The following is a 24,509-nucleotide window of genomic DNA, read 5'->3' as shown; positions in this document are numbered from 1 at the left end:
CAAGTGGAGCGTAATTACGCCAACTCATATCCGGTCTTTTGGAACCAACATACCCAGAGTAAGCAAGTACAGGCGGATTTCAGCCAGAGTTCAGGCTTAAAGTCAGGCTAGTTTCAACGGGCCTTCTGGAATACCCCCCTGTACCTTCACCTACCAAACAAATGTCAGATGGAAAACAGACCACAAAGCACACAGGAGCTGTTTCCAGGACTTCTTCTGCTTTGGTTCTCCCCTTTCTCAAAGTCAAAGGTGACGCTTTGGAACAATCCACTGAAGGCGCTGCATGAGGCAGAGAGCCACACATGTGCTGCTGGATTAACAGCTTATTCCAGCCTGAATGCCGTCACTTGAGCTCCACACAGCTGTACTTCCACCAGGCTTTAGGATTGCAGACGTCCCAGGGTGAAAAGGCGCTCCACGGGGGGCACATGGATCAGGAGAGCCCCTGCAGGGCCTCAGTGTTTTCTTCAAGGACACTCGATCTGTGAGGCTGAGAGTCGCCGCTTTAGTGTGGAACTGATTCATTTCCTCTCAAACACCCCTCATTATTTAAGTGGAGTTTCTCCACCCCTGTGGAGAAACTCCAGAAGTCATGTTCACTGAGCAAAGTTCCCATTTGAGCAGGTTTGGTAAATGGTCTCAGTGATTCTTCATCTTTGTAAGCTTTACATTCTGTAGTGTACAACAGCGCCTCCTGCTGATGGAAAACAGGAAGGACATAAACAAAAGACTTAACTTTTCTCTTTCAATTCAAACACTTTGGTTTTTCCATTAATGATCTGCTTTTGAAATATTTTACTATTAATGAGTTTTAAAGGAAAAATGTGTTATTTATTATCAAGTATCATTACTGCCATATACAAATGAAGTTTTGTTCAATTTGTTTGATCATTTAAAGTTTTGCTTGAATTATTGCTTTTATTCAATGTTTCCTCCATTTACAGAAAATAAGAACAAAGTCAAAGACTCTTTGGCAAAAATGTGTTGAACATCGACAAAAACTACAATCGTTATGTAAAGTTAAATAAAAATACATTGCATATTTTATTCAGATTCAAAACATTAAATGTGTGTATTCCCAAAGTAGTGTTTAAAAATGATGATAAAAGGTGAACTTATAGAACATTTAAAGATACTAAAACTGCAGAAAAACACAAGAACCAACAAAGAAGACAAATATGCTCAACGTTCATCAGTTTACGTCCTAAAAACACTAGAAAAGAAATGAAAGAGGTTCAACTCATCAGAGTAGACAAATAGAATTAAATGATGACATTTCATCTTTGGCACATTCCTGCTGTTTTCTGAGCGCGCTCAGTGACGTCTTCCAGCTGTTCCGTTCTCACCAGCGGTGTCCGTGCAGCAGCGTTCCCACGCTGGCGGTGAAATGGAGCCCGCTCTTGTTTTCATGGTGGGGGGATTCCTGGCACAGCTGGGAGGGAAGCTGGCTCACAGAACGTTCCTTCATTCAGCCGATCGTCGGGGTTCTGACCCGCGAGTCCGCCGATAGCCGACTGGACGGTATCTGCAGATATTCCTGAAGTCTCCCAGTAGTTTGCATTTTCTGTTGCTTAGAGAGAAAACAATAAAGGGGCTGAAATAACCAAATGTAAAGTCATTGATTGGAGCAGAATTAGGGTCTGCAGGAATAAACGTGTTGTGAGCGGGCAGAGAACCTCCTGGTCCTTCATTTAGACCCGTTTCTCCTTCATGTCACCGTAAACCAGACCTCCTTCAAGGTTTGAAGGTTCTTCATGAATCAGGCTTGGAACAAAGACCCTCCTCCGTCTTTTCTACTCCACCTTCCAGATGGCGATCTTTCCGTCCAGCCGGCCCGCCCCGCTCAGGACGTAGCGGTCCTCGGCGGAGCAGAGCGCCGTCACTCTGTCAGCGTGAGCCTGAAGCTCCTTCAGAACTTCGTAGCGCTCCGGGTCCACGATGTAAAGCTTCCCTTTGACCGAGCTGCGTCCTGCTGCTCCCACCCACACCTGGAAGGACAGGGCTGGGGTCAGACGGCGGGGCGCCCTCTGCTGGCCGAGCTGGGAGAAGCGCGCTCACCTGGTTTTTCACTGGGATCATGCAGAAGCATCCGGAACAGTCGGGTAAGACCACCCGCTGAGAGGCTCTGGCCGTGTCTTTGACCCGCCACACGTGAAGGTCAGCAGAGTCCGAACACGCCCCCCACAGCTCCTCCCTCTGATGGGAGGAGGAAACGTTGACACAAAAGCACGACAAACGCACCGCTGTGTGTGTCGCTGTGAGCTGTACCTCCGATAAAAGCACCACGGCGCTGAACGAAGCTCTCTGCGGTTCTGGTAAATGGACACGGCTCTTCACAGAACCGGTCCTCCACACCTCCATGACGCTGTCCCGAGACGCTGTGGAGATGATCCAGAGAACCCTCAGAGTCTCCAGCGGCGTGGATTTCATGTCCGGCCGCTTAGAACTTACAACACCAGAGCATCCCGCCGGAGCAGTGGACGGACTGCAGACGGTCACAGGACAGCCGGAACCGTTTCCTCACCTGCCGGTCAGAAATTCTGCTTTAGGAAAAGCCTTAACCCGTCTGTGGAAGAGTTCATGAAGATTTGAATGGGACCTGTAGAGTCGGAACATCCCACACTAGAACCGTTCCCTCTGCACTGCAGGAGTACGCCACCTTGTGACTAAACAACACAAACACACATTCATCCAAAAGATGTATTGAAGATTGAAATCCATCTAAAGTTAAGATGAAATAATCAGCTGGAGGAAGACGTTCGGCTTCTGTCTGACGGGTGTTGAGCTCCAGATGGACAGCGTCCTCGCTGGAGTCGGAGTTTCATCACCTGTCCCGGGTTACACCTCTGGATTACCTCTGCTGTCATGCTGAGGGGGATGTAAGTGGGTGAAAGGTTGGGTCGTATCCACCCCTCCCTGAATACGGGGCAGTTCTCATGCAGCATGGATGACTCCATCAAAGCTGAATGAGGCCAAATATTCCTCAGATGTTTAGAAAAGCTCTCGCTCGTTTTACTGCTGAACACGTTTGATCTTCAGAGCATCACCCATAAAGTCAGGTGATGCAGGTGAAATCCGAGTTTAGAGAAAAAATGTGGCTCCAGTTTGCTTCTCAACAGCGCCCCCTGTTGGCCGACACTGGTGGTGGAATAAAATACCCATGTGACAGCTCTGCCAACACCAGAGGACACACTGCAGAACATCCCATAATATTTGACCAATCATCAAATAAATAATAAAGAGTCCAAAAAGGCTTGCCTGTATTTGTCCAGGTCCAGAGCCAGTCCCGTGACCTCGGCTCTGTGGTCGGTCAGCTGTCGGTTACAGACCATGGACACCATGCTGATGATGTAGATGACGGAGTCCTCGGAGCCCATCCACACCTGATCCCCGCTCACCGCCAGCATGCAGCTCTGAGAAAACAAATCAAGGCTTTCTACTGCGCTGCTGCTGATCCAGTGGTCAGCGTCCATTTTTTTTTTTTTTTTTTTTTTTTTTTTTTTTAACTTGTCCTGTCCAACAGCTGGGCAAACAGATGAGAGCTGAGGGCCTCTTGTGTTGGACATATTTTACTTTAACAAGAGGGGTTATTCATCTTCAGACAAACCAAAGGTATGTCTGAATAAACCCCTTTTGGAATTGAGGCCAAACTTTATTAATTTCAATCATGTTTGAAAATCTTTGGTGTTGGACCGGACGGAAAAGGAAAGAAGGGAAGAAGAGAGAGAGACGCTAGAGAGAGGGGGGGGTAGGAGGGTGATAATCGGAGGGGAAGGGGGGTAAGACCATGAAGCAGCATAAAGCAGACAGGTTTACTGGTTGTTTATCGTTACGGTACGGTTCAAATGCAGTACAAAAAGGGCGGGGCCTGTTCACACACACTCAAATATTATCAACACACCTGCTAGCTGCAAAAATGTCCACATGTCAACATGCACACAAAACAGATAGTGTTCATAAACGCATACCTATGCCTTTAAACCAACTAGTGTGAGATCTTTCATTCATTCAATCATGCAAACTATTAGTGCAAAGGTGAGCTAACACCTGTGCTCAAGTGAGTATTTATGTTCTTCTAAAATGGATGGTGGAATGTGAAAAGAAGGAGGAGGAGCGCCCAGCGACCCCCACACCCATACCCCCGCCGTCAGCGTCCATTTCTACAACTCAGTTATTTCTAGTTTTTACACTTTTATCCTTAAAAAAGGAAAATGTTGGCTTGAACTGATACTTTTTCTGACTTTTCAAACAAAGACATTCAAAACTCCAAAATATATATGGACTGTTGCAGGCTGCACGGTGGCGCAGTGGTTAGCACCCTGTCGGTGCCCCTGGCTCAAGCCCCGGCTGGGGGACCTGGAACAGAACACCAATGGGGGGCCTTTCTGTGTGGAGTTAGCATGTTCTCCCCGTGCATGTGTGGGTTTTCTCCGGGGTCTCTGGCTTCCTCCCACTGTCCAAAAACACGCTTCATAGGTCCATTGGTTATTCTAAATTGATGTGAATGTGAGTGTGCGTGGGTGTGTGATTGTGACCCTGGGACAGACTGGCGACCTGTCCAGGGCGGCCCCTGCCTTCGCCCATAAGTGGCGGGATAGGCTCCAGCAGCCCCGTGACCCCGAAAGGGAAAACCGGATTAGAAGATGAACGAATGACTGAATGTTCTAAATGGGATGTTTAGGGAAAACATGGTGAACAGAGCCATTCCTGTTGTTGGTTCCCTCCATCCCTTCAGGCGTCGCCACAGCCAATCAGCTTTCACCGAGTCACACTTCTCTGCTAGGTGGCGCACAGCCCTGCTCTAACGTGTCACAGCTGACTTTTATAACAGACGATGATATAAAAAGACATGAATGACCTTTAAAACATTCAGTCTAGAAAGTGAAGAACCGGAACCAGGATCGGGTCGATTTGAATGCAGAAAGCAAAGAAAAGGGTGTAAACTTTGTGTTTGTGGTGGTGAAGGTTTTCTTTGTTCTCATCCGGGGTTTCTGAGCAGCTTTGTGAGGAGCACCAGTCGGGTTAGGGTTAGGCTAACCCGTTAGGCTAACCCGTTGGGCTAACCCTTAAGGTCAGGGGTGTCAAACATCCGGTCTAACGGGTGGTTTAGTCCGGCCCACACATGAAGGGTAAAAATCAGAAGGATGTTTAAAAAAAAACAAGCACGTTTCTAGTCCATTTTTGTGGCGAGTTATGATTTTTTAAAGAAAAATTCTGCCATTAGGGGGAGCATGGGAAAAGCAAAACAGGTGAAACAGCTCATCTCTGCATGTGCTAAAAGTGAAACCTAACAGCTCTGCGTCTGGGTAAGCAGTAGTTTGGCCCCAGCGAGCTGTTCCGTTGCTATAGGAATAACTATTAGCTGGACGGAAAAAACAACTGTCTGCATTTACTGCAGCCGTCACGTCACTGATGGAGCAGTGACAGACACCTTATTGCAGACAAGTTGGAGCAAACATCCACTCCATCCAAAAGACGGTCACAGCGGACACAGCAACAGCTGATGATAGTCAGCTCTCTAGTTACTGCACAGGACAATGTTGGAGTGAACTGGTCACATGACGTCAGTCTGGTCACTGATGTCTAGAGCTGTGGCGGGGTGGGATTTTTGATCAACGCAGTGATGAACCAGCAGGTGATAACGCATCCCCTCCCCCCACCAAACACAAAATCCCCCGGCGGCTGCGTCGCAAATAAATACAAATACAACGCAGTATTCTTTATTAACAAATAACAGTAACAACTAACTATACAGGTGTTGTACAATGACTGTGTGTGTGTGTGTCAGCGCGCTGCGTGTGTAGGAGGAAGGAGGGCTCACACGTGTGTGGGGGTGCGTGTTGATTCTTCTGCAGTATGGAGTGGTATTTCTACCACCACGTTGCACACACGGTGGAGCTCGGACGTTGGTTTTTCTAATGCAGACCTTTTAAACACGTTGGTCTCTACACTGACATGAATAAATACTAAACTCTGGTTGATTTTAGCTGCTTTGCTGCTCCTTCTGGGTTTTACTCTGAGTCAAAGCAGAATCCCATTAGAACAGAACCGACACAAAGTCCAAAGTCCATGTCTGCCTCCAAGCACCGTCAATATGAGACAGAGACACCTGATTGGTTAGAATCTGGACCAATCAGCAGCTGTTTGATGGCAGCTTTGTCACGCTAAACTGAAACTTAACTCAGCAAAATCAAACAAAGGAAAAAAGAGATTTGACACAACCCACGCGAAAATGTGTTTTGCAGACCCAAAAAACGTTTTCTAAAACAAAACAAAAAATTGAAAGCAAAAAAATATAACTGAAAAGCAAATATTTAACATTTTCATTTGCAACGTAAAAAGTTTTGTGTGCAACGTGGTGGCAGAAATATCACTCCACACTGCAGCGGACTGCTCTCTAGCTGCAGGTGAGCCTTCACCTGTGCTCTCTGGTTCAGACATCTTCTCTGAATATTATTTATTGCCCAGTAATAAACAGACTGCAGACACTTTGTCACCTTTCTGGTAGCCGTGAAGCCTGACACCCATGAAGAACGCGGGGCAGGAGGCTCCGCCTTTGTTTATACAGATACGTAACGTTACGCTGCACAAAATAGTTCCCAAACAAAACATGTGATATTGTAAATAAAAGGTTTCCCCCAGAATAAGACTGAGTGATTCTTTAGTAAACCGCTCTGGAGTAGAGCGGTGACGGTGGGGGATTTGATCATTGCTGTGATGAAGCAACAAGAGTCGTGGTGTCGGGACTCTTGAGATCAGACGAGTTGAATGTGGCCCCGAACCGAAATGAGTTTGACACCGCTGCAATAGGCTAACCCGCGAGGCTAACCCGTGAGGCTAACCCGCGAGGCTAACCCGTGAGGCTAACCCGCGAGGCTAACCCGCGAGGCTAACCCGTGAGCCCCCCCCCCCCATCATGTTGAATATGCGCACCGGGCCTAAAACCACCACTACGTGCCCCCCCCCCCCCCCCCTCCTATTTCAGAAGTACTGGGTTAACCCAAAGGCTAGCCTGTTGGGCTCACCCGATAGGTTCACGTGGGAGCTTCTTACCAGCCTTGCATTCCCGACTTGACACGTGTGCGTGAGCGACCAGCTGGAGGCGTCGAACACCATCACCTTTCCTCCACCCAGAGACACCCACAGATGACCTGGAAAACACGCCGGACCTCATCAGGAGCGTGTGGTCGGCTGCTGCCGTTTACCCTCGCAGAGCGGGAAAATTGACAGCCAAGCTGTGCCGGTCAATATTCAACCTGCTGCAGACAATAGAAACCTGAAACCTGACAGTTAAAGTAAACATCCAGACTTTACGGGAAGTTCATCCCTTTAAGAAAGGAAAAAAATCCCCAAATTGTTCCATCAGTAGAACTTCTGTCTTCTTTTTTACTGTTTAATAGTCAAAAACAGATTTTCATCCAAACCGGTTTGATCATCAGAACTTTCCTGCATTTCTAAGGAGACCAGAGGAATGATGGGAAACAGACTGAAGGGCGGGGTGACGGCGCTGGACTCATCCCAGCAGTCCCCTCCAGTCAGAGCTGCCGGGGGGCGGGGTCTTCCACCCTAAAACCCTGTGGGTGCGTCACTGAGCACACGTTCCCCTCTGCGGGGGCCGTCTGCCGCCCACAGCGGCCCCAGACGGTCGTCCACAGGCCGCCGCTTTGTTCACGTCTTCCTGTCATGTGATGAACCAGGCCACGCCCACACAGACCCCCCTTTGAAACCTTCCAAAGGAATGTTCTACACGAGAACAGGCGCTCATACAGATGTGTTTAAGCCCAAACAGCTGTTTCTTTTCCAAACACAGGAACTGACTGGCTTTCATCTGGAATGGTTCATTTAGAACGTGGCCACCTGGGGGTGCTACTGCACCTGGGGGTGCTACTGCCCCTGGGGGTGCTACTGCCGCTCAAATGTGGGCCGGCAGGCGCCAATGACCTGGGAACATCTGAAAGTCTATTGTTGCAAATCAGGCAGAGCAGCTTCTGGTCTGTGGAGGAAAACGCCGAATGCAGACAGCAGTTTGGTGATTTTTGAAGTCGAAGGCTTTTCTTCGGTTTCCTCGTTGACTCTTTTCTTTCCAAATAAACTTTCCAAACGCTTTTCTTTGTTTGGTCTTTCTTTGTTGCTATGAAGCGTTGAGCGACTAACGTCTCGATCCGAGCAGCAGCTTAGAGTCATGTGACGCATGTGGTGAACGGAGTCCGGTAGTTTTTCAAAATAAAACTTCCTTTAGTCTCAGAAAATAAACAAAACTGAACTAATCAAAGTTAGTGTCCGTTTTTCTTCTCTGTCTGCGGTCCGGTACCAAGTGGCCCACGGACCAGTACCGTTTTGTGGCCCGGGTTGGGGGCCACTGTGTTACCAGAAGCTGCAGAACCGTTCAGTCTTCCTGAGGTCTGACCTCCCCCCCCCCCCCCCCCCCCCCCCCCCAAACCTGAAACTGCTGGAACTTTGGTCCAAAAACATCAAACTACGCATTAGGAAAAGGTAGTAAAGTTCTCACACACTGGCCAATCAGAGACCGTCCAGTCATGACCACACTCACTCATTCAGGAGAATTGTGTGTACATTTACCTAGTGTGTAGTAAAGTACTTCAATGGGCTGAGGAGCGGCGAGTTCGAGTGAGGGGTTTATTTTGTGCTTCAGCGTTTCCGTGGTCGTCTTGGGTAGAGTCATCTGGACTGCAGAAAGAACCTCATTTTTAACACAAAACTGCACAACAACACAAAGACAAACACACAAAGAACACTAACCATAACCCATTATATAAAGTTTCTAAATCCAAAACTGTGAAAAAGGAAGCATCCCGTCAAAGACGGAAGCCCGTCTATTGTGGGTCAGAACATCAGCAACAATCAGAACATGCGTGTACCGACCCTCCACTCGCTCAAAGTGGGCCAGCTTGGAGGCAGCATAGACCGCCTTGCTGCTCTGCAGGCAGCCCACCACCGCGTCCATCAGCAGGGCATTGGTCAGCGCCTGCTGCATGTACTGGGGGTCCTAGGATGAAAGAGGCGGAGACTCGTTACTGGGGGTCCTACGAAGGAGGAGGGAGAGACTCGTTACTGAGGGTCCTAGGAAGAAAGAGGCGGAGACTCGTTATTGAGGGTCCTACGAAGGAGGAGGCAGAGACTCGTTACTGAGGGTCCTAGGAAGAAAGAGGCGGAGACTCGTTATTGAGGGTCCTAGGAAGAAAGAGGCAGAGACTCGTTACTAAGGGTCCTAGGAAGGAGGAGTCAGAGATTCGTTACTGAGGGTCCTACAAAGGAGGAGACGGAGACTCGTTACTGAGGGTCCTAGGAAGAAAGAGGCAGAGACTCGTTACTGGGGGTCCTACGAAGGAGGAGGCAGAGACTCGTTACTGAGGGTCCTAGGAAGAAAGAGGCGGAGACTCGTTACTGGGGGTCCTACGAAGGAGGAGGCAGAGACTCGTTATTGAGGGTCCTAGGAAGAAAGAGGCAGAGACTCGTTATTGAGGGTCCTACCAAGGAGGAGGCAGAGACCCGTTACTGAGGGTCCTAGGAAGAAAGAGGCGGAGACTCGTTATTGAGGGTCCTAGGAAGAAAGAGGCAGAGACTCGTTACTGAGGGTCCTAGGAAGGAGGAGTCAGAGATTCGTTACTGAGGGTCCTACGAAGGAGGAGGCAGAGACTCGTTACTGAGGGTCCTAGGAAGAAAGAGGCGGAGACTCGTTATTGAGGGTCCTACGAAGGAGGAGGCAGAGACTCGTTACTGAGGGTCCTAGGAAGAAAGAGGCGGAGACTCGTTATTGAGGGTCCTAGGAAGAAAGAGGCAGAGACTCGTTACTGAGGGTCCTAGGAAGGAGGAGTCAGAGATTCGTTACTGAGGGTCCTACAAAGGAGGAGGAGGAGGCGGAGACTCGTTACTGAGGGTCCTAGGAAGAAAGAGGCGGAGACTCGTTATTGAGGGTCCTAGGAAGAAAGAGGCAGAGATTCGTTACTGAGGGTCCTACGAAGGAGGAGGCAGAGACTCGTTACTGAGGGTCCTAGGAAGAAAGAGGCGGAGACTCGTTATTGAGGGTCCTAGGAAGAAAGAGGCAGAGACTCGTTACTGAGGGTCCTAGGAAGAAAGAGGCGGAGACTCGTTATTGAGGGTCCTAGGAAGAAAGAGGCAGAGACTCGTTACTGGGGGTCCTACGAAGGAGGAGGCAGAGACTCGTTACTGAGGGTCCTAGGAAGAAAGAGGCGGAGACTCGTTATTGAGGGTCCTAGGAAGAAAGAGGCAGAGACTCGTTACTGAGGGTCCTAGGAAGGAGGAGTCAGAGATTCGTTACTGAGGGTCCTACAAAGGAGGAGGAGGAGGCGGAGACTCGTTACTGAGGGTCCTAGGAAGAAAGAGGCGGAGACTCGTTATTGAGGGTCCTAGGAAGAAAGAGGCAGAGATTCGTTACTGAGGGTCCTAGGAAGAAAGAGGCAGAGATTCGTTACTGAGAGTCCTAGGGAGGAGGAGGCGGAGACTCATTACTGGGGGTCCTAGAAAAAAAGAGGCAGAGACTCGTTACTGGGGGTCCTAGGAAGAAAGAGGCGGAGACCCATTACTGGGGTCCTAGGAAGAAAGAGGCGGAGACTCGTTACTGGGGGTCCTAGGAAGGAGGAAGCAGAGACTTTACTGGGGGTCCTACAAAGGAGGAGGCGGAGACTCGTTACTGGGGGTCCTAGGAAGAAAGAGGCGGAGACTCGTTACTGAGGGTCTTAGGAAGAAAGAGGCGGAGACTCGTTACTGGGGGTCCTAGGAAGAAAGAGGCGGAGACTCGTTACTGAGGGTCCTAGGAAGAAAGAGGCGGAGACTCGTTACTGGGGGTCCTAGGAAGGAGGAGGCAGAGATTTATTACTAAGGGTCCTATGAAGGATGAGGCGGAGACTCGTTACTGAGGGTCCTAGGAAGAAAGAGGCGGAGACTTGTTACTGGGGGTCCTAGGAAGAAAGAGGCGGAGACTCGTTACTGGGGGTCCTAGGAAGAAAGAGGCGGAGACTCGTTACTGAGGGTCCTAGGAAGGAGGAGGCGGAGACTCGTTACTGGGGGTCCTAGGAAGAAAGAGGCGGAGACTCGTTACTGGAGGTCCCAGGAAGAAAGAGGCGGAGACTCGTTACTGAGGGTCCTAGGAAGAAAGAGGCGGAGACTCGTTACTGGGGGTCCTAGGAAGAAAGAGGCGGAGACTCGTTACTGGGGGTCCTAGGAAGAAAGAGGCGGAGACTCGTTACTGGGGGTCCTAGGAAGAAAGAGGCGGAGACTCGTTACTGGGGGTCCTAGGAAGAAAGAGGCGGAGACTGGTTACTGGGGGTCCTACAAAGGAGGAGGCGGAGACTCGTTACTGGGGGTCCTAGGAAGGAGGAGGCAGAGATTTATTACTAAGGGTCCTAGGAAGAAAGAGGCGGAGACTCGTTACTGGGGGTCCTAGGAAGAAAGAGGCGGAGACTCGTTACTGGGGGTCCTAGGAAGAAAGAGGCGGAGACTGGTTACTGGGGGTCCTACAAAGGAGGAGGCGGAGACTCGTTACTGAGGGTCCTAGGAAGAAAGAGGCGGAGACTCGTTACTGAGGGTCCTAGGAAGAAAGATGCGGAGACTCGTCGTGTCCTAAAAATGTAACATGTGTCATTATTAATGAGAGCCAGAAGAAAAAGGCCCCTTGAACGGAATTAGGCGTTCAATCTAAAGCCTTTTTAGTAAGAGACGAGGGCCCAATGTAGCCGTGAGGTCTGCTGGAGCCTATCCCGGCCACTTGGGGGCGATGGGTGGGGACATCCTGGACAGGTCCCCCAACTGTCGCAGGCGTTAGGATTTTTCAATGTTAAGTCAATGTTGGGATCTGAGGTCGATGATGCGTTCCTTCCTTCGCAACACACAACATGAATGCGCGCCCCCACTGCCCCCCTCTTTCCCTACCCCGTTGCACGCGCGCTCTCCTCTCTCTTACGTGCACGCGTGCCACACGCACACAGGAGGAGATCACGGCCTTGCCAAAAAATGGGGATTGAGCATTAAGCCCTGCAGTGTGAATGTAGCCTTAGGCAGAAGAAAAACCCGGGCTCAACCCCATTTCAACCAGAGCAGGCAATGGGGATTATTTCCCAGAATTCCCCGCTCCGAAACAGTAGACCCAACGTGCACGTGACCACCGCCCTCTGCTGCAAGACACTTGCAGCAATTGTCATTCTTTTCGGCTTTCTTTGGAACATAAGTCAAAAAAATTCAAGAGGGGGGCGCAACTCAGCGGCGGCTGGGTGAATCACACTAACCGGTGATTGGGAGTCATCTCTAGGCTGCAGCTGCCCCCCCCAATCACTGAGACGGAGCCGCGTCTGTCAGAAGGAGGGGGAGGGGGGGTCATGCAAATAATGTCTTCATTTACTAACTACTGTAGATATTTTTATGACACGTCTTTTCTGTGGTTTAGTTGGTGCCAGTATTTGACATAAAGACATGTAATACCGGTCTAGAGAATTCATGCATTTTTGTGTAAAATGGCTAAATAGAAGATGGGGGGGGGGGGGGTGTTATTCGCCCAGGGAGTAAGTTAGTGAAGAACCGCCCCTGAGCTTTGTTCCAAGTGTCCGAATGTTTCTCCAGATTATTGATCCTGTTGTCTGGTTGTTCATCCAAACGTCCCTGATCTCTTCAGCTAGCCCCAGAAAAAGAGCTAGTTCTGTTTTTCTGACTGGAACGCACGGTCAGCTCTTTGCTGACGTCTTCAGCGTCACTTTTTCTTCAGGCTCAGCACTTCTGCCTTAAATTCAGTTTTAAGACGATGCTAACTGCAGAGAGCGACCGGCCTGTATCTCGGAAACCCAGAAGTAAGAAAATTAGAGTTGAAGAAGTTATTTAGCTTTTCAAAAAAGTCTGTTTGTGTTTGAAACAATGCTGTCAGCAATCACACTGGTATTTGTCTGCTAAAGGGGAACTGGGAGACAATAATCCATTTCCATCATTGCAGACGTGTGACGTGTGTGAAAAACACAGAAGTGAAAGACAGAAACCAGGTCGTTATTAGGAGTCGGTTTCACACCCACAACCTTCAGTCTGCCAGAAGCTGGCGAGCAGTGACGAGCACACAGAAGGACACAAAGGCGGTGTAGATTCTCAGGCATCCAGGTCACGAGGAGAGGAAGAGTTGTAAAAATCAACTGGAGGAAGAGGTTTGGCCTCTCGTCCGGGCGGCTTCTGTCTGACGGGTGTTGAGCTCCAGATAGACATCGTCCTGTCTGGAGTTTCAGTCCTTCACGGCCGACAAAGTCCCCTAAGGTCCGAGTCGCTGAGTTTCATCCCGTCCTGGGTTCCACCTCTGGAGAACGATGCCTGCCGTCCTGCCCAGTCTGTCTGTGCAGTGACTCCCCCCTCTATTCAATCAGAGATAGCTTTTTCAACGATGGCTTCCTTGACTCCTCTCCCAAACCAGCAACGTTCCCTGGAGAGGATCTGGACCTCACTGTCCTCCAAGGAACGTCCCGTGTCTTGGGGGTGGCCGGCCGGTCCACTGGACGGGCCGTCCTGTGTTGGTTCATGCGTTTGCGCAGAGGATGCTTCGTTTCTCCAATGAACTGTGCTTACATTCCTGACTACACTTAGCAAACGCCACGTCGCTCAGTTTGTGTCTGGGGGGTTTGTCCTTTGGGAGGGGGCAGTCTTTGCCTCTAGGTGTGCCCTGGTTTGAGGTTTGCCAGGATGTTGTGAAAGATCCTTTTCAGTTTCTCTGACAGCCACAGGTGTGATGATGGTGTCGTTTCCTCTGGTTCCTCTCTGCTGCAGGTTGTGGGTCACTGATGTGATGTAGTGAAGGCCCATTTGGGGTAACCAGCGCGTTCTGGGTACTACCTCTGTGTGTCAGAGTTCTGATGACAGCCGGTTTGTGCTGAAGTGGGCGGTGCCAGTCAAAAAGAAGGTATTGGTTGGTAGATAGTGCGTTGGTTTCCGATAAACTTCTACTGTCTGTCCCCTCCCACATGGACAGACAGCCGTCTCTGACATCCTTAAAGTGTTTGCTGAAGGCCTCTACTTCCTGTGACCTGATCTTTTGCCAGGAAGAAGAGGTAACAAAGACCAGATCCTCAGATCCTCCTCAAACACACGGATTAGCTCCGGCCTTACCTTGTGTTGATCAGCAATGAGGCGTCCGGCCCACATCTCTTTGATCATCAGGTTCCACAGCTCGGTCTCGGCTTTCAAATTAGCCTCAAACGGCTCCCTCTTTCCCTTTACTCGCAGCTTCAGGCTGGGGATCTTCAGGAGCAGGAACGGCGATGAAGAAACCTTCACCTCCTGCAGGTGGAGGATAACGGACTGCTTTGAGACCGGAGGCTTCTTTGGGTCACTGGGTCCCACTCCCCGCTTCTCATCAGCGTTTGGTCTTACCTCTAGATCTCTGTATTGTGCCACCTCCACGTATCCTGGCCGTCCGTCAGTCAGCAAGAAGAGCCGTCGCTGAGTCATGGCAATCTTTCCAACGCCGCGGCTCGTCTTGACTGACGATGACAGCTTGAAGACGGATTCCCCGGTCTCCATGCGCTCCAACACGGATGCTGGCAGACAAACCTTCAACATCCCGTTAAAGAAACGCCTTTTATTCACACTAATCTAGTCAAGCAGAAGACAATGAAATGTATTTATACAGCACTTCTCTCAGATAAATACCACAAGGTGCTTTAGAAATAAAGAGGCAACACAAATGTGAGAAAATAAGTACAACATCTTAGATAAAATACAACAAGAGTTAAGATGTGTAGAAGGCTATCGGAAGCTAAAGTTAGCTTAACGGCCGTCTCAATCAGAATGTTGTAAGAAGCTTTTTAAAAGAACCAACAGGTTCAGACACGGAGGGTCAAAGACTACAGCAGGTCTCCACCAGCTGTAAACCTGGTTCCGGGACCTTTAGGGGGTTTGGGTCTGAGGACCGTAGATCTAATCATCTTTACCGCAGCCTGATGTCAATCGTCTTTGTTTTACCAGCAAAACCGTTAAAACAAAGAAACGGGAGGAGAACCCAGCAGCCTGAAGGCTCTAGTGAGAAAACACCTGTAACCTTTTAGAACAGGTTTGGGTTTTAAACCTCTGATGTCATACAGACCTCCTGAGCTTCAGCCTCCGTCTCCTTCCAGATGGTGTAAAAGTCCTTGAATAAATCCGGACCAACCTGCTTCTGATGACCTGCAAGACAAACAAGGATCCGTCCCAACATTTGATGGATTCTCTTCTCCAGCAGCAAAACCATAAACGAACAGAGTCACCAGAACAACGGGATGGTTCCGGAAATCCTACAGAACCATTTTATACCACAGTTTAACACGACGGGCCGCAGCCGCACCCTGCGACCAAGCCCCGCAGCCGCACCCTGAGACCAAGCCCCGCAGCCGCGCCCTGAGACCACGCCCCGCCCTGAGACCGCGCCCCTCAGCAGCGCCGTGCAACCGCAGCGGCGACCAGCAGCCGCGCACTGCAACATACTGCAACAGCTGCGTACACGGCTGCGGTTACGTCACTCATAGGTTTCAATGTGACTCAAAGGAGAAAGAAAAGTCATCTGACTTGCAGTCATATTTACAGGGTTTATGGCAGCCCTCCCTCCTAAGGGTGGAGCCAATGATTAACTCTAATGTTGGCCAGGAAAAAGAGGCAAACATTTCCAGCTTCTGTGGAAATGTTTCAGCTGTGAGTCACTGAGGAAATCTGTTCAACACCTCAGAGCAGCTCTCCGGCCTGCAGAGACGTCTGGATGTTTAGCTCTTTGACATAAAGCTGCTGCATTGTTGACCTTCAGCAAATATTAGCTCCTTGCTGGTTCAACAGTGCTGCGTGGCGATAGACTCACCTACAGTTAGGGCATCAAACAGCCTTAGAATGGTTCCTTGGTCTTTTACGATCCCAGACTCTTGGACACATTTCACAAACTCTTCCAGATGCAGGAATTTTTTCGGCAGCTGGAAGTGCTTTACTGCAGCCTCCTCGGGCCGGTTCTCCTGGCCCTCGCGTTCCCGCTCCTGGTCCCTTATAACCCGACCGATCAGACCCTTGATCTCCGGTCGTTTCTCCGCCTGTATGGAAGCATCCACATTTTCGTTGCAGCTGATCACCTCTCATCAGCTGTTCTCGTCAGCATGATCTGCCGTCAAGTTGGCCTGAACTGACCTGAATGCGTTCCGCGTTTGGCATGGAGTCAACCAGAGACTTGACCATCTCTGAAGGAAAGATTTCTGCGTCCGTCTTGTAGAGACTCTGGAAGTCCTCCAACGCATCGAGGCGCCTGTTGGAGACGGTGTTCACCAAACCTCGCAGGTAATGGTACCTGAGTAGAGAGAGGAATGTCAGTGGTTTAGGGTCAACTCACAAAATAAAAGACCCATCAAAAAACAAACAACAACCCAGTGACTCATCAGGAGGAACCCGTTCTTCTAGTCGTAGATTTCCATCAAAAAAGCAAAGATGCGGCAGAGCCATCAAGAAAAACGCTGCATCAGGGGAAACCTTCCCAAATGCAGAATATGTTTACTGCAGGTAACTCAAAATGTGAATTTGTTGGTTGTTTCTGAGTAACAGTCAACAAAAAAACCCTTAAAACATCCTCCCAGCTTCAGCCAACACGACTGACAGAAGCCTACCTGGCCAGCAGGGCGGAGTCATCAGGCGGCGTCGCGTTCAGAGCCTTCCCCAGCGCTGCCACCATGTCTGAGTAATAGTTTTTGACATAATGGTAGGACAGTGGGGGGGGGAATTCTGGGAGGCGGAAGACCCTCACGACCTTCGGGGGGGATTTCAGCCCTGAAATTCATAAATGCGTCTGTTGATTAGGCTGTGACGACTCAGATCCGTGCGTCCTCACCGACACCTACCCGCGTCCGGGCTCATTTTCTGGGCCGCCGGCGCTCTGTGGGAGCTGAAGACAAAAGACGCCATGGCGTCATTGAGAGGCTGGTCTAAGTTCGGAAGGCTGGCTCCGAGTCTTTTGCTGAGCTTTTGGTTGGGACTGGTGTGGTTCCTGAAGCCGCTCCTGGTCTTAGGCATCAGAGGGGGGCGGGGAGACTCCGTCATGGCGCGGTTCCTGGAAGGATTTACAGAATGGTTTTGGTTGGTGACTTCCTCCTGCTTAGCTGAGTGACCTGCACCATCGTCCATCTGAAGAGCCTCTCTCCAACAGTCTAACGGCTTCTTGTGAGACACGACTCCGAACCAGTCTTTAGGCGTCCAGCCGCTTTAATGAAGCATCTGGTACCTGTAGGGAATTGCACCAGCATCTAACCAGAAGGAATGCTGACATCTCCAAACATGCAGGCTTCTCAGGAAGCGTAAGCAGATTCAGAACACTTGGGTTAAAGGCTGCCGGACCTTAAACCACTCAGCCCACCGGACCGGTCCAAGGTTCTGGTTGTTGACACCATGAAGGACTTTGAGAAGTGTTTGATCACGGTTGTCTGAGCCAACATGCAGTAATAAATCAAAGAGCCAAATATCATTTCAAGAAATATGATGCCTGGGATCTGCTATCTCTAGAAGTCAACAGTGGGCCTGATTTTCAGCAGAGTTCTGACCGGCAGACAACCTTAAACTAAGTCTGCAGACATTATAGCCAAGAGAACCATAAACTCTGTTAAGCCCAGAAGGACGGCTGTCAATCAGCTGAAGATGGAGGACCAACCTTGGACAATGGACAGAATATGGACCCTTCTATATTTATTTTATTATTACAGCATTACCCTGTAATAATAAAATGGCTTAATCAATTATTGAAGGTGGTTAAAATGATTGATCTCTAATTATATCACTTCACTTGCCCCAAAAATTGATTCATACTTTTTCTAATGAAAAATAATCGGCATATATTTTAGATAACGGATCTGCATGTGCCATGTTGATTTCTAAAATGTCTATTTGTACATAATAATTAAGTGATTCATCTTTGTCATGTGATTTATTGATACTTAAGCTTTCTTAATGACCTGGAACTGTGTTGGTAAAGCATGGATGTCTGATAACAGTTATGAACCGGATAATGATAAATCATCTCATAAAATGATTACTTCCTTCCACTCCCTTTCAAGCAATCTTTGATTTCATTTCTAATTATCCTCAGTTTGATAGGTCTTAGTATGGATGGATAACTGCCGATTGGAATGTTTGGTGCATCATTCTTGCTTTGACTGCTTGAAATAAACCATTTTTTAGAAAAAGGAAGAGGTCTTCTTGAGGATTGGCTGGAACACCGCGATCAGAGGCTCAGATGTCGAGTCCTGGATGACAATCACGACGAGCAGAACACAAAAAGACGAGATAGAAACGCCGATCAAAGTGACCGAGCCACAAACCCAACCCACATATCTGAGATGCTTCAGCAGAATCGGAGGAATGCTGCTGGGAAAGGCCGAGTTTTTATTGACCGTGACTGTGGTATTTCACATCAGCTGCAGGATCTGCCACACAACAAGCGTTTCAGGTGCATTGCAGGTCTTGGTTATCCGAGTTGTGTCACCAGCGTAGTACCTGTGTGAAAGGTTGAGAGTTTTCTGCTCCATGCGACTGAAGGCATCCAGTTTCCTGTTCAGCCGGTCCCGCAGGAACGAGTGGAAGATGTGAGTTTCCAAAACCTGAGGAGAACAAAGACAGCGAGGGCTTTGTGTGTCTTTGTGTAGAGTGTGCTCTTTGGTTGTGGTGAGACATTACCTTCTTGTAAAACAGCTGGTCTCCAGGCTCCCGGGTCCTCAGAAACTCTTCACTGTTGAAAACTCTGTGTTGGTGGTTGAGGAAGTCCTGGACGCCTCTGACGCACACAGACACATCCTGTTCATCGTTTGACACGCATGTTCCAGGACTCTCATGGGTGCAGACGTACCTGAAGGTGTTGACCACCAGCTCCAGGGCGATATTCTGGATTTGCGTGTTGAGCCTCCTCTGCCAGTCTCTACGCTGGAATCGAACGGCGTTCACGTCGGTGGCGGCTCCCGTGTGACACGTGTCCAAGTCGTAATGAATCTGAAGGCACTCCGCTCTGACGGTTATGAAGCCAGAATCAAGCTACACATTAAAAGGGCCTTACTATTATGGGATGCAGCAATCTTCAATGTCATAGCTGCTGAGAGTCTCCTTTTTAATGACAATCATAACTATTTCTGTTTGTTTGATGGGTGGTCTATGAAGCAGCGTACCTGTCCAGCCTGTTGTGATTACCTGGATAAAAAGCTTTCTGCTGCCGCCACAGGGATGGACGGAAGGTCTACAGTATCAGACCAGGACGACTGGATGATCCCATCATCAATATTTACCAGAATCAGATCCTCCGTCTCCTGCAGACAAAGATCAATATCAGCAGACAGATGAACGTCTGTCATCAGACGGCTTCTGGCCGTCAGCACAGAGGAAGAAACCAGCCAACGACAGGCAGAACAAACCCAGACAATAAAAAACTAAACGTGTTTGGCCGATTATAGAACAGCAGACACTTCATTCACTGTGTAACTCAGAGCAGAAGACGACACACAGATGAAGTGAGAAGGACCAGGGATCTCACCGCAGCTACATCTTCCAAATGACTGATGTGGCAGCCCATCAAGAAGGCGGTGGGGGCCATCAGGAAGTCCAGCATTCCTCTGGCTAAGACAGGAACGTAAGGCTGCTGCCATGACAACGGCTGCAGGAGACAGGAAAGGTGTGGTTTAAAAACCCTTCAGTAAAGGTCAGACTGCTCTCAACACCTACCTGCAGGTACAACAGCAGACTCTCTGCCACCAAAGTCAGCTTGGACCAATCAGACGAGAAGAAGACCATCCTGTGTTCTTGGAGAAGACAGGAGAGCACCTGGACGGCAGAAAGAGCGACGTAAGAAACATTCCTGACTGTTTTGATCCTCCTCCATGTCCCTCCGGATCACCTGAAGGAGAACTGTGTGGGAGAAGCAGAGCAGGGGCAGGTGAAGGTCCATGTCAACAAGAGGACCGTCTGGATCCTCTCTGGATGGGAGGACAACCTGAAGAGGACGCAGGCTGAAAGACTGTTCAAACAAAGAAAGGCTTTTAGCCTTCAATTCAACCAACAACAGCAAAGTCTGAGTCTGAGTCTGTTCTGACCACATGCAGCGACCCCGGAGGAGGCAACGGCACCAAAGAGAGCTTAGCAGAAAACTCCTTCACCGTCTCCTCGAAGTCTCCTTGTCTTGAGGTCCGTAACTGGACAAGCAGACTGAGAACGTCCAAGAAGAAGGTCCAAGTAGACAAACCAGGACATAACTGAGCTCAGACTGGAATGGTGTCCAACATTACCATGATAAGCAGTCTCTCAGAGCGTTGTAGAACGGGAACTTGGAGATGATGCACACGGCGAACGCCGCGTACAGACGCGTCCTCGGTCTGCCGCCGTTCTGGGTGAGACTCTCATGGAAGGACTGACGGAACCAGAAACAGTTACAATCTGCATTTTTCAGCAAACCTAGTTGATTTCAATCGTTTGTACCTGCACCGCTCTATAGTACTGCACCACAACGCCGTGGGTTCGATTCCCAAACAAATCAGTGAATACCAGGTAGTGATAGCTGTCATCCCTTAGCTCGCTGGCCAGCTGAAGACCACCTAGAACATGGAAAGGAGAAGAGAATTACCCATCAACGTCACCGCTGACATGGATGAAGACCCTCAACCGTCCTTCCACAGGACACTGTACCGGGGAAACAGAGCTGTGGCAAAGCAATGAGGTCCAGATCTTTTGGAACACTGATGTCCTCGGTCGTTGAGGTTCCTTCAGGACGGCTGACCGAGTCTCCATTTGGCAGCGTGTCCGTACTACGATCTCGCTTCTTCTGCAAAACCCCACAATGCACAGCAGTTTGAGGAAAGACGGAAAGGTTCAGTCCTTCATCCCAGATCCGGGTTAAGTCTTAGTGACATGTCAAAACACCTTTATTCACCAGAAAACTTGCAAGCCTCACCTTTCTGATGAAGCTCCTCCTCTTTTGGACGCGGCTAAAAGCCGGAGCGATGACTTGGCTGGAATTGGTCTCTTTGGAAACAAAGGGCGGAGCATGTACCTGCAGTACCTCGGCTTCCAGCAGGGGGAGCTCATTGGATCTGCTCTATCAGACACAAACCGATTTAACGATCCGTTCAACAAACTCACAATGTAGAATATCTTATAGAATCTAACACGTGAAAAGCTGCCGTCGGTTCGACTGATAACCTAAAGCACACAATCATGGAGAAGTTCTTTAACCAAATTACAGCAACCATTGGATGTATAGAAACATCAGCCTGTATGTTCCCAAGCTGGGATCAATAAAGTATCTTTATTATTGATTCTTTGGTTTTTATTTCTAACAAAACGACCACTAAGGCTTATTTTTGCTCAGGGGCCAAACACTTAATAGCGTGACGTGTTTCACTGATAAAATCTGTTGAGGGTTCATTGCCGCCGTCACACCGCAGCTGTGCCATCATTAGCCCTGTAAACCAGCTTTTCTGCAGACGTTTGCTCCATTTGGTGGTTTAACCCCCCCAATCCAACCCCTTAATGCTGAGTGTCAAGCAGGAGGCATGGGCCTGGGTTTGAACCACGACCTTCCAGTTACAGAGCGGACACTCAAACCACAAGGCCACTGAGCTGGTATAGTCTGGTGGATATAAAAAGAACGACTGTAACGACCAAACGAGTCCTTTTGTTGGCTGCAGGTCTGCTCTCCATCCCAGAAACTGCCAGTATTTATCGTCTGATCAAACACATACATACTTGGTAAATGTCTCTGAGCTTGTCGCTGGACGCTCCAACAACCACACAGGCCTCCAACAGACCGGACGGGAGCGCTGCCATGACCACCGGGCCTACACCGGATGGGAAAGACCTTTCTGGAGGGTTCACAAAGACACCAGCAGAGGTTACAGCAGAATCCATTTGAACGTTAAAAGAGTCAACCACTGAATGAACTGAACTGGAACTATACATCCCCCTTTAGGTCTGAGCCCAAACAATGAAAGCTGAAGTTTCAGTGATTCCTTCTCCACCAATGAGCTTCCCAGAACAGAATGTGGACTTTTGCATGACGTCACGTCACTAACGTGTTTAAAGGGAGGCACGCAGAATCTGCATGAGTGCGTCTTCCCTTTTGCAACTTCCTCTGTTGGTGACGTAGAGACCGACACCCCCCAAAACCTGCAGCAGCTGGGGAGCTTTGATGATGCAGCCATATCTTTAATTAGCAGCAGCAGGAAAACCACAGAAACACGGTTCCTGCCTGCAGCCAGCGCCGTCATCACCTCCACTCTGCAGAACCGGGCTCACGAATGTGACCACAGATCCGTTTTTACTTTTCTGATTCGTATTTGGATAACTTTATTTAACAGCTCTGCATCTGCAATGAATCCCCCCCCCCACGCACACACCAGGGGAACACATTCAGGTATCAACGACGCCCCTGCTGGGGGTGAGGGTGGGGCCAAGGGCGGGCCGAGCCAGAGCCAAGGGTGGGGCGGCACCCCGGTATGAAACATAGAAGTATTCATTCCAGACTGAGATGGTTTGTTCAGAAACGTATTCCACCATGAACTTCCTGCTAACAGCCGTAACACACGTTTGTTTAAATAAAGGTTTAGGACGGAAAGGACTGAGAAGGATTTCTCCATGACACAGCGGGGCAGTTAGTCAGAGGCAGGAATGGCCTCAAGACCAGGATGTGAGGGTGTGTGTGTGTGTGTGTGTGTGTGTGTGTGTGTGTGTGTGTGTGTGGGTGTGGGTGTGTGTGTGTGAGGGGACATAGAATAGAACCATCCATGTTACATGTCAGGAGAGGATGATGGGAAAAAAAGAACAGAAAAGAATGTAGAAAGAATTCCAGAAGAACCTTAGATGTCTGCTTCACTGTTAGCTGAATTAAAGGTAATCTGAATAATACTAACATGAATCTGTGCAGGAAGGGGGCAACATGCTGAGAGACACGGGACAGCTGTCATGAATGTCCGCCATGGAGGAGCAGCAAACACCACGTAGACAGAATCCCTTCTTCCATCTCAGTTTGTTCTGTTTACGTCTAGGATCCACAGGCTCAAGACCTGCAAACATGAGTCCCACCCTGCTGTGATGCTGGTCTGACTCTGGGCAAAGGTCAAAAGGTCTCCTGTATCTTTAAGACGACTTCCAGGCCTGAAGGCTTCATTAGGGACGGGAGAAACCAAAGAAAGGTGGGAATGTGGGGCTGCAGGTCTGAGCAGACAGCAGCCTTCGGGAGATACCACTAAAAACTCCCCCCTACGTAGAATCAGCAAGTTTGAATACTTTACTTATTAACATCAAAGCTAACCAGAGAATAATTAAGCATGTAAACAAACTAAAAGAATTATGGCCCAAACGCAATGACCCTAAAACCGCCAACGTTCACATCGAACTCTGACCTTCGGTTACTCGATCATCTCCGCCGGAAGGACGCGGGTCGGTGTCGCTGCGGAACCGCGGGACCGTCCTGAGAGGACCGGCGGAATCCAGAGCCGTCACTCCCGCTGACACGCCGCTTTACCGCTGCGGGTCAAACGCGGCAACACGCTCACAAGAACTTCCTGCGGCAGCCCCTTCAAAATAAAAGCCTGCCGCCTTGCAGCTGCGGGAAAACTCTCAAATGACGCCACCTGCTGCACACTTGATGTGGCGCAACTTACCAAAGCACCATTTAAGTACAGCGTCTAAAAGAAGCATTCTAGTGAATAGAAATGTGGTCTATCCAGTGGCGGTTCTACCCTGAATTACTCCCCGGGCGAGGCCCTCCTCTAGCGCCCCCCCCCCCCCCCCCCATAGAGTCACTTTGTCCATTTATTGTAACTGAAAATACAGTTAGGAAATATTTAATAAACACAGACAATCTGAAATAAATATTATAAACTACAAATCACACTAATAATACACTAGAATAAATGTAACTGCAGCACTAAGAACAGAAAACACTAACTAAAACCTAACCTTTGTGGCCTTCCTGATGCAAGCTTGTCAATAACGTCATCATATGAAATCTGCTCCCCCCCTGAATGATTGATACTAACAACAGCAGGTTAGTGAGTTGCTCCTGAGACATTGGTGATCTCAGGTATGACTTGATCAACTGGAGTTTTGAAAAGCTAACAGCAGCAGCATCATTAGCATCAGCAGCAGCATCATTAGCAGCAGCAGCAGCAGCAGCAGCAGCATGCTACCATCACAGCTTATTTAACATTATGAACTAATATACAACAATAAAACACAACAAAAACTTTGTGTTACAGCAGAGCAGACAGACACACGAATCATAACTAATGTTACAAGTTAAGGCAGAGCAAATTTTTAAGAATAAATATCTTAAAAAGGACGTTATTTGCAATATTTGGGCCTACTTCAGTTTTGGTCATGATAGACCAAACAAGAGATTTTTCCTCTGCAACGTTGTTGTTGTAGGGCAGGTAGCATTCGAATTTAGAAAACGTGCATCTAGCTATGCGATAATACCCTTTTCTTTGTCTCTTTTCTCCTCTTCTTCTCTTTTCTTTCTAAATTGGGCACCAGCT

The 24,509-nt window shown here is 49.0% G+C and overlaps 1 protein-coding gene across 3 annotated transcripts; it reads right to left on the bottom strand.

The window, feature by feature from the left end:
* Nucleotides 1-883: 883 nt before the first annotated feature.
* Nucleotides 884-23,521, bottom strand: LOC101162893 (DENN domain-containing protein 3). Of its 3 annotated transcripts, XM_023959622.1 has the most exons (31): nt 23,373-23,518; nt 22,881-23,033; nt 21,718-21,833; nt 20,924-21,067; nt 20,659-20,794; nt 20,452-20,567; nt 20,262-20,383; nt 20,070-20,181; nt 19,874-19,993; nt 19,702-19,800; nt 19,514-19,633; nt 19,174-19,289; nt 18,839-18,994; nt 18,670-18,766; nt 18,490-18,593; nt 16,845-17,053; nt 16,614-16,773; nt 16,144-16,300; nt 15,827-16,049; nt 15,086-15,165; nt 14,374-14,553; nt 14,110-14,280; nt 8,884-9,007; nt 8,581-8,688; nt 7,054-7,151; nt 3,259-3,413; nt 2,600-2,666; nt 2,452-2,524; nt 2,269-2,378; nt 2,059-2,196; nt 884-1,988 (listed from the first exon to the last, which is right to left on the bottom strand). In XM_023959622.1, exons 3-31 carry the CDS (start codon nt 21,796-21,798, stop codon nt 1,794-1,796), a joined length of 3,771 nt encoding a protein of 1,256 aa, XP_023815390.1. In that variant the 5' UTR covers nt 21,799-21,833; nt 22,881-23,033; nt 23,373-23,518; the 3' UTR covers nt 884-1,793. The 3 variants fall into 3 exon arrangements, with proteins under 3 accessions (XP_023815390.1, XP_023815389.1, XP_023815391.1); XM_023959621.1 differs by lacking the exon at nt 22,881-23,033; XM_023959623.1 differs by lacking the exons at nt 884-1,988; nt 2,059-2,196; nt 2,269-2,378; ... (5 more) ...; nt 8,884-9,007; nt 22,881-23,033 and adding an exon at nt 9,008-14,032 and having other exon boundaries at nt 23,373-23,521.
* Nucleotides 23,522-24,509: the final 988 nt, after the last annotated feature.

Source organism: Oryzias latipes, chromosome 11, assembly GCF_002234675.1.
Source record: "Oryzias latipes chromosome 11, ASM223467v1".
Classification (NCBI taxonomy): domain Eukaryota; kingdom Metazoa; phylum Chordata; class Actinopteri; order Beloniformes; family Adrianichthyidae; genus Oryzias; species Oryzias latipes.
Note: the sequence above shows the minus strand (reverse complement) of the source record. Positions and strands in the feature narration are given on the sequence as shown.

What these genes read in the sequence shown, in the direction of transcription:
- LOC101162893 (XM_023959622.1), bottom strand. Translation starts at nt 21,798, where the DNA reads ATGGCAGCGCTCCCGTCCGGTCTGTTGGAGGCCTGTGTGGTTGTTGGA. An exon ending in CAAACGCGGAACGCATTCAG is followed by an intron (nt 16,050 to 16,143) that starts GTCAGTTCAGGC and finishes GCTTCCATACAG; the next exon opens with GCGGAGAAACGACCGGAGAT. An exon ending in TGATCCCAGTGAAAAACCAG is followed by an intron (nt 1,989 to 2,058) that starts GTGAGCGCGCTT and finishes CTGTCCTTCCAG; the next exon opens with GTGTGGGTGGGAGCAGCAGG.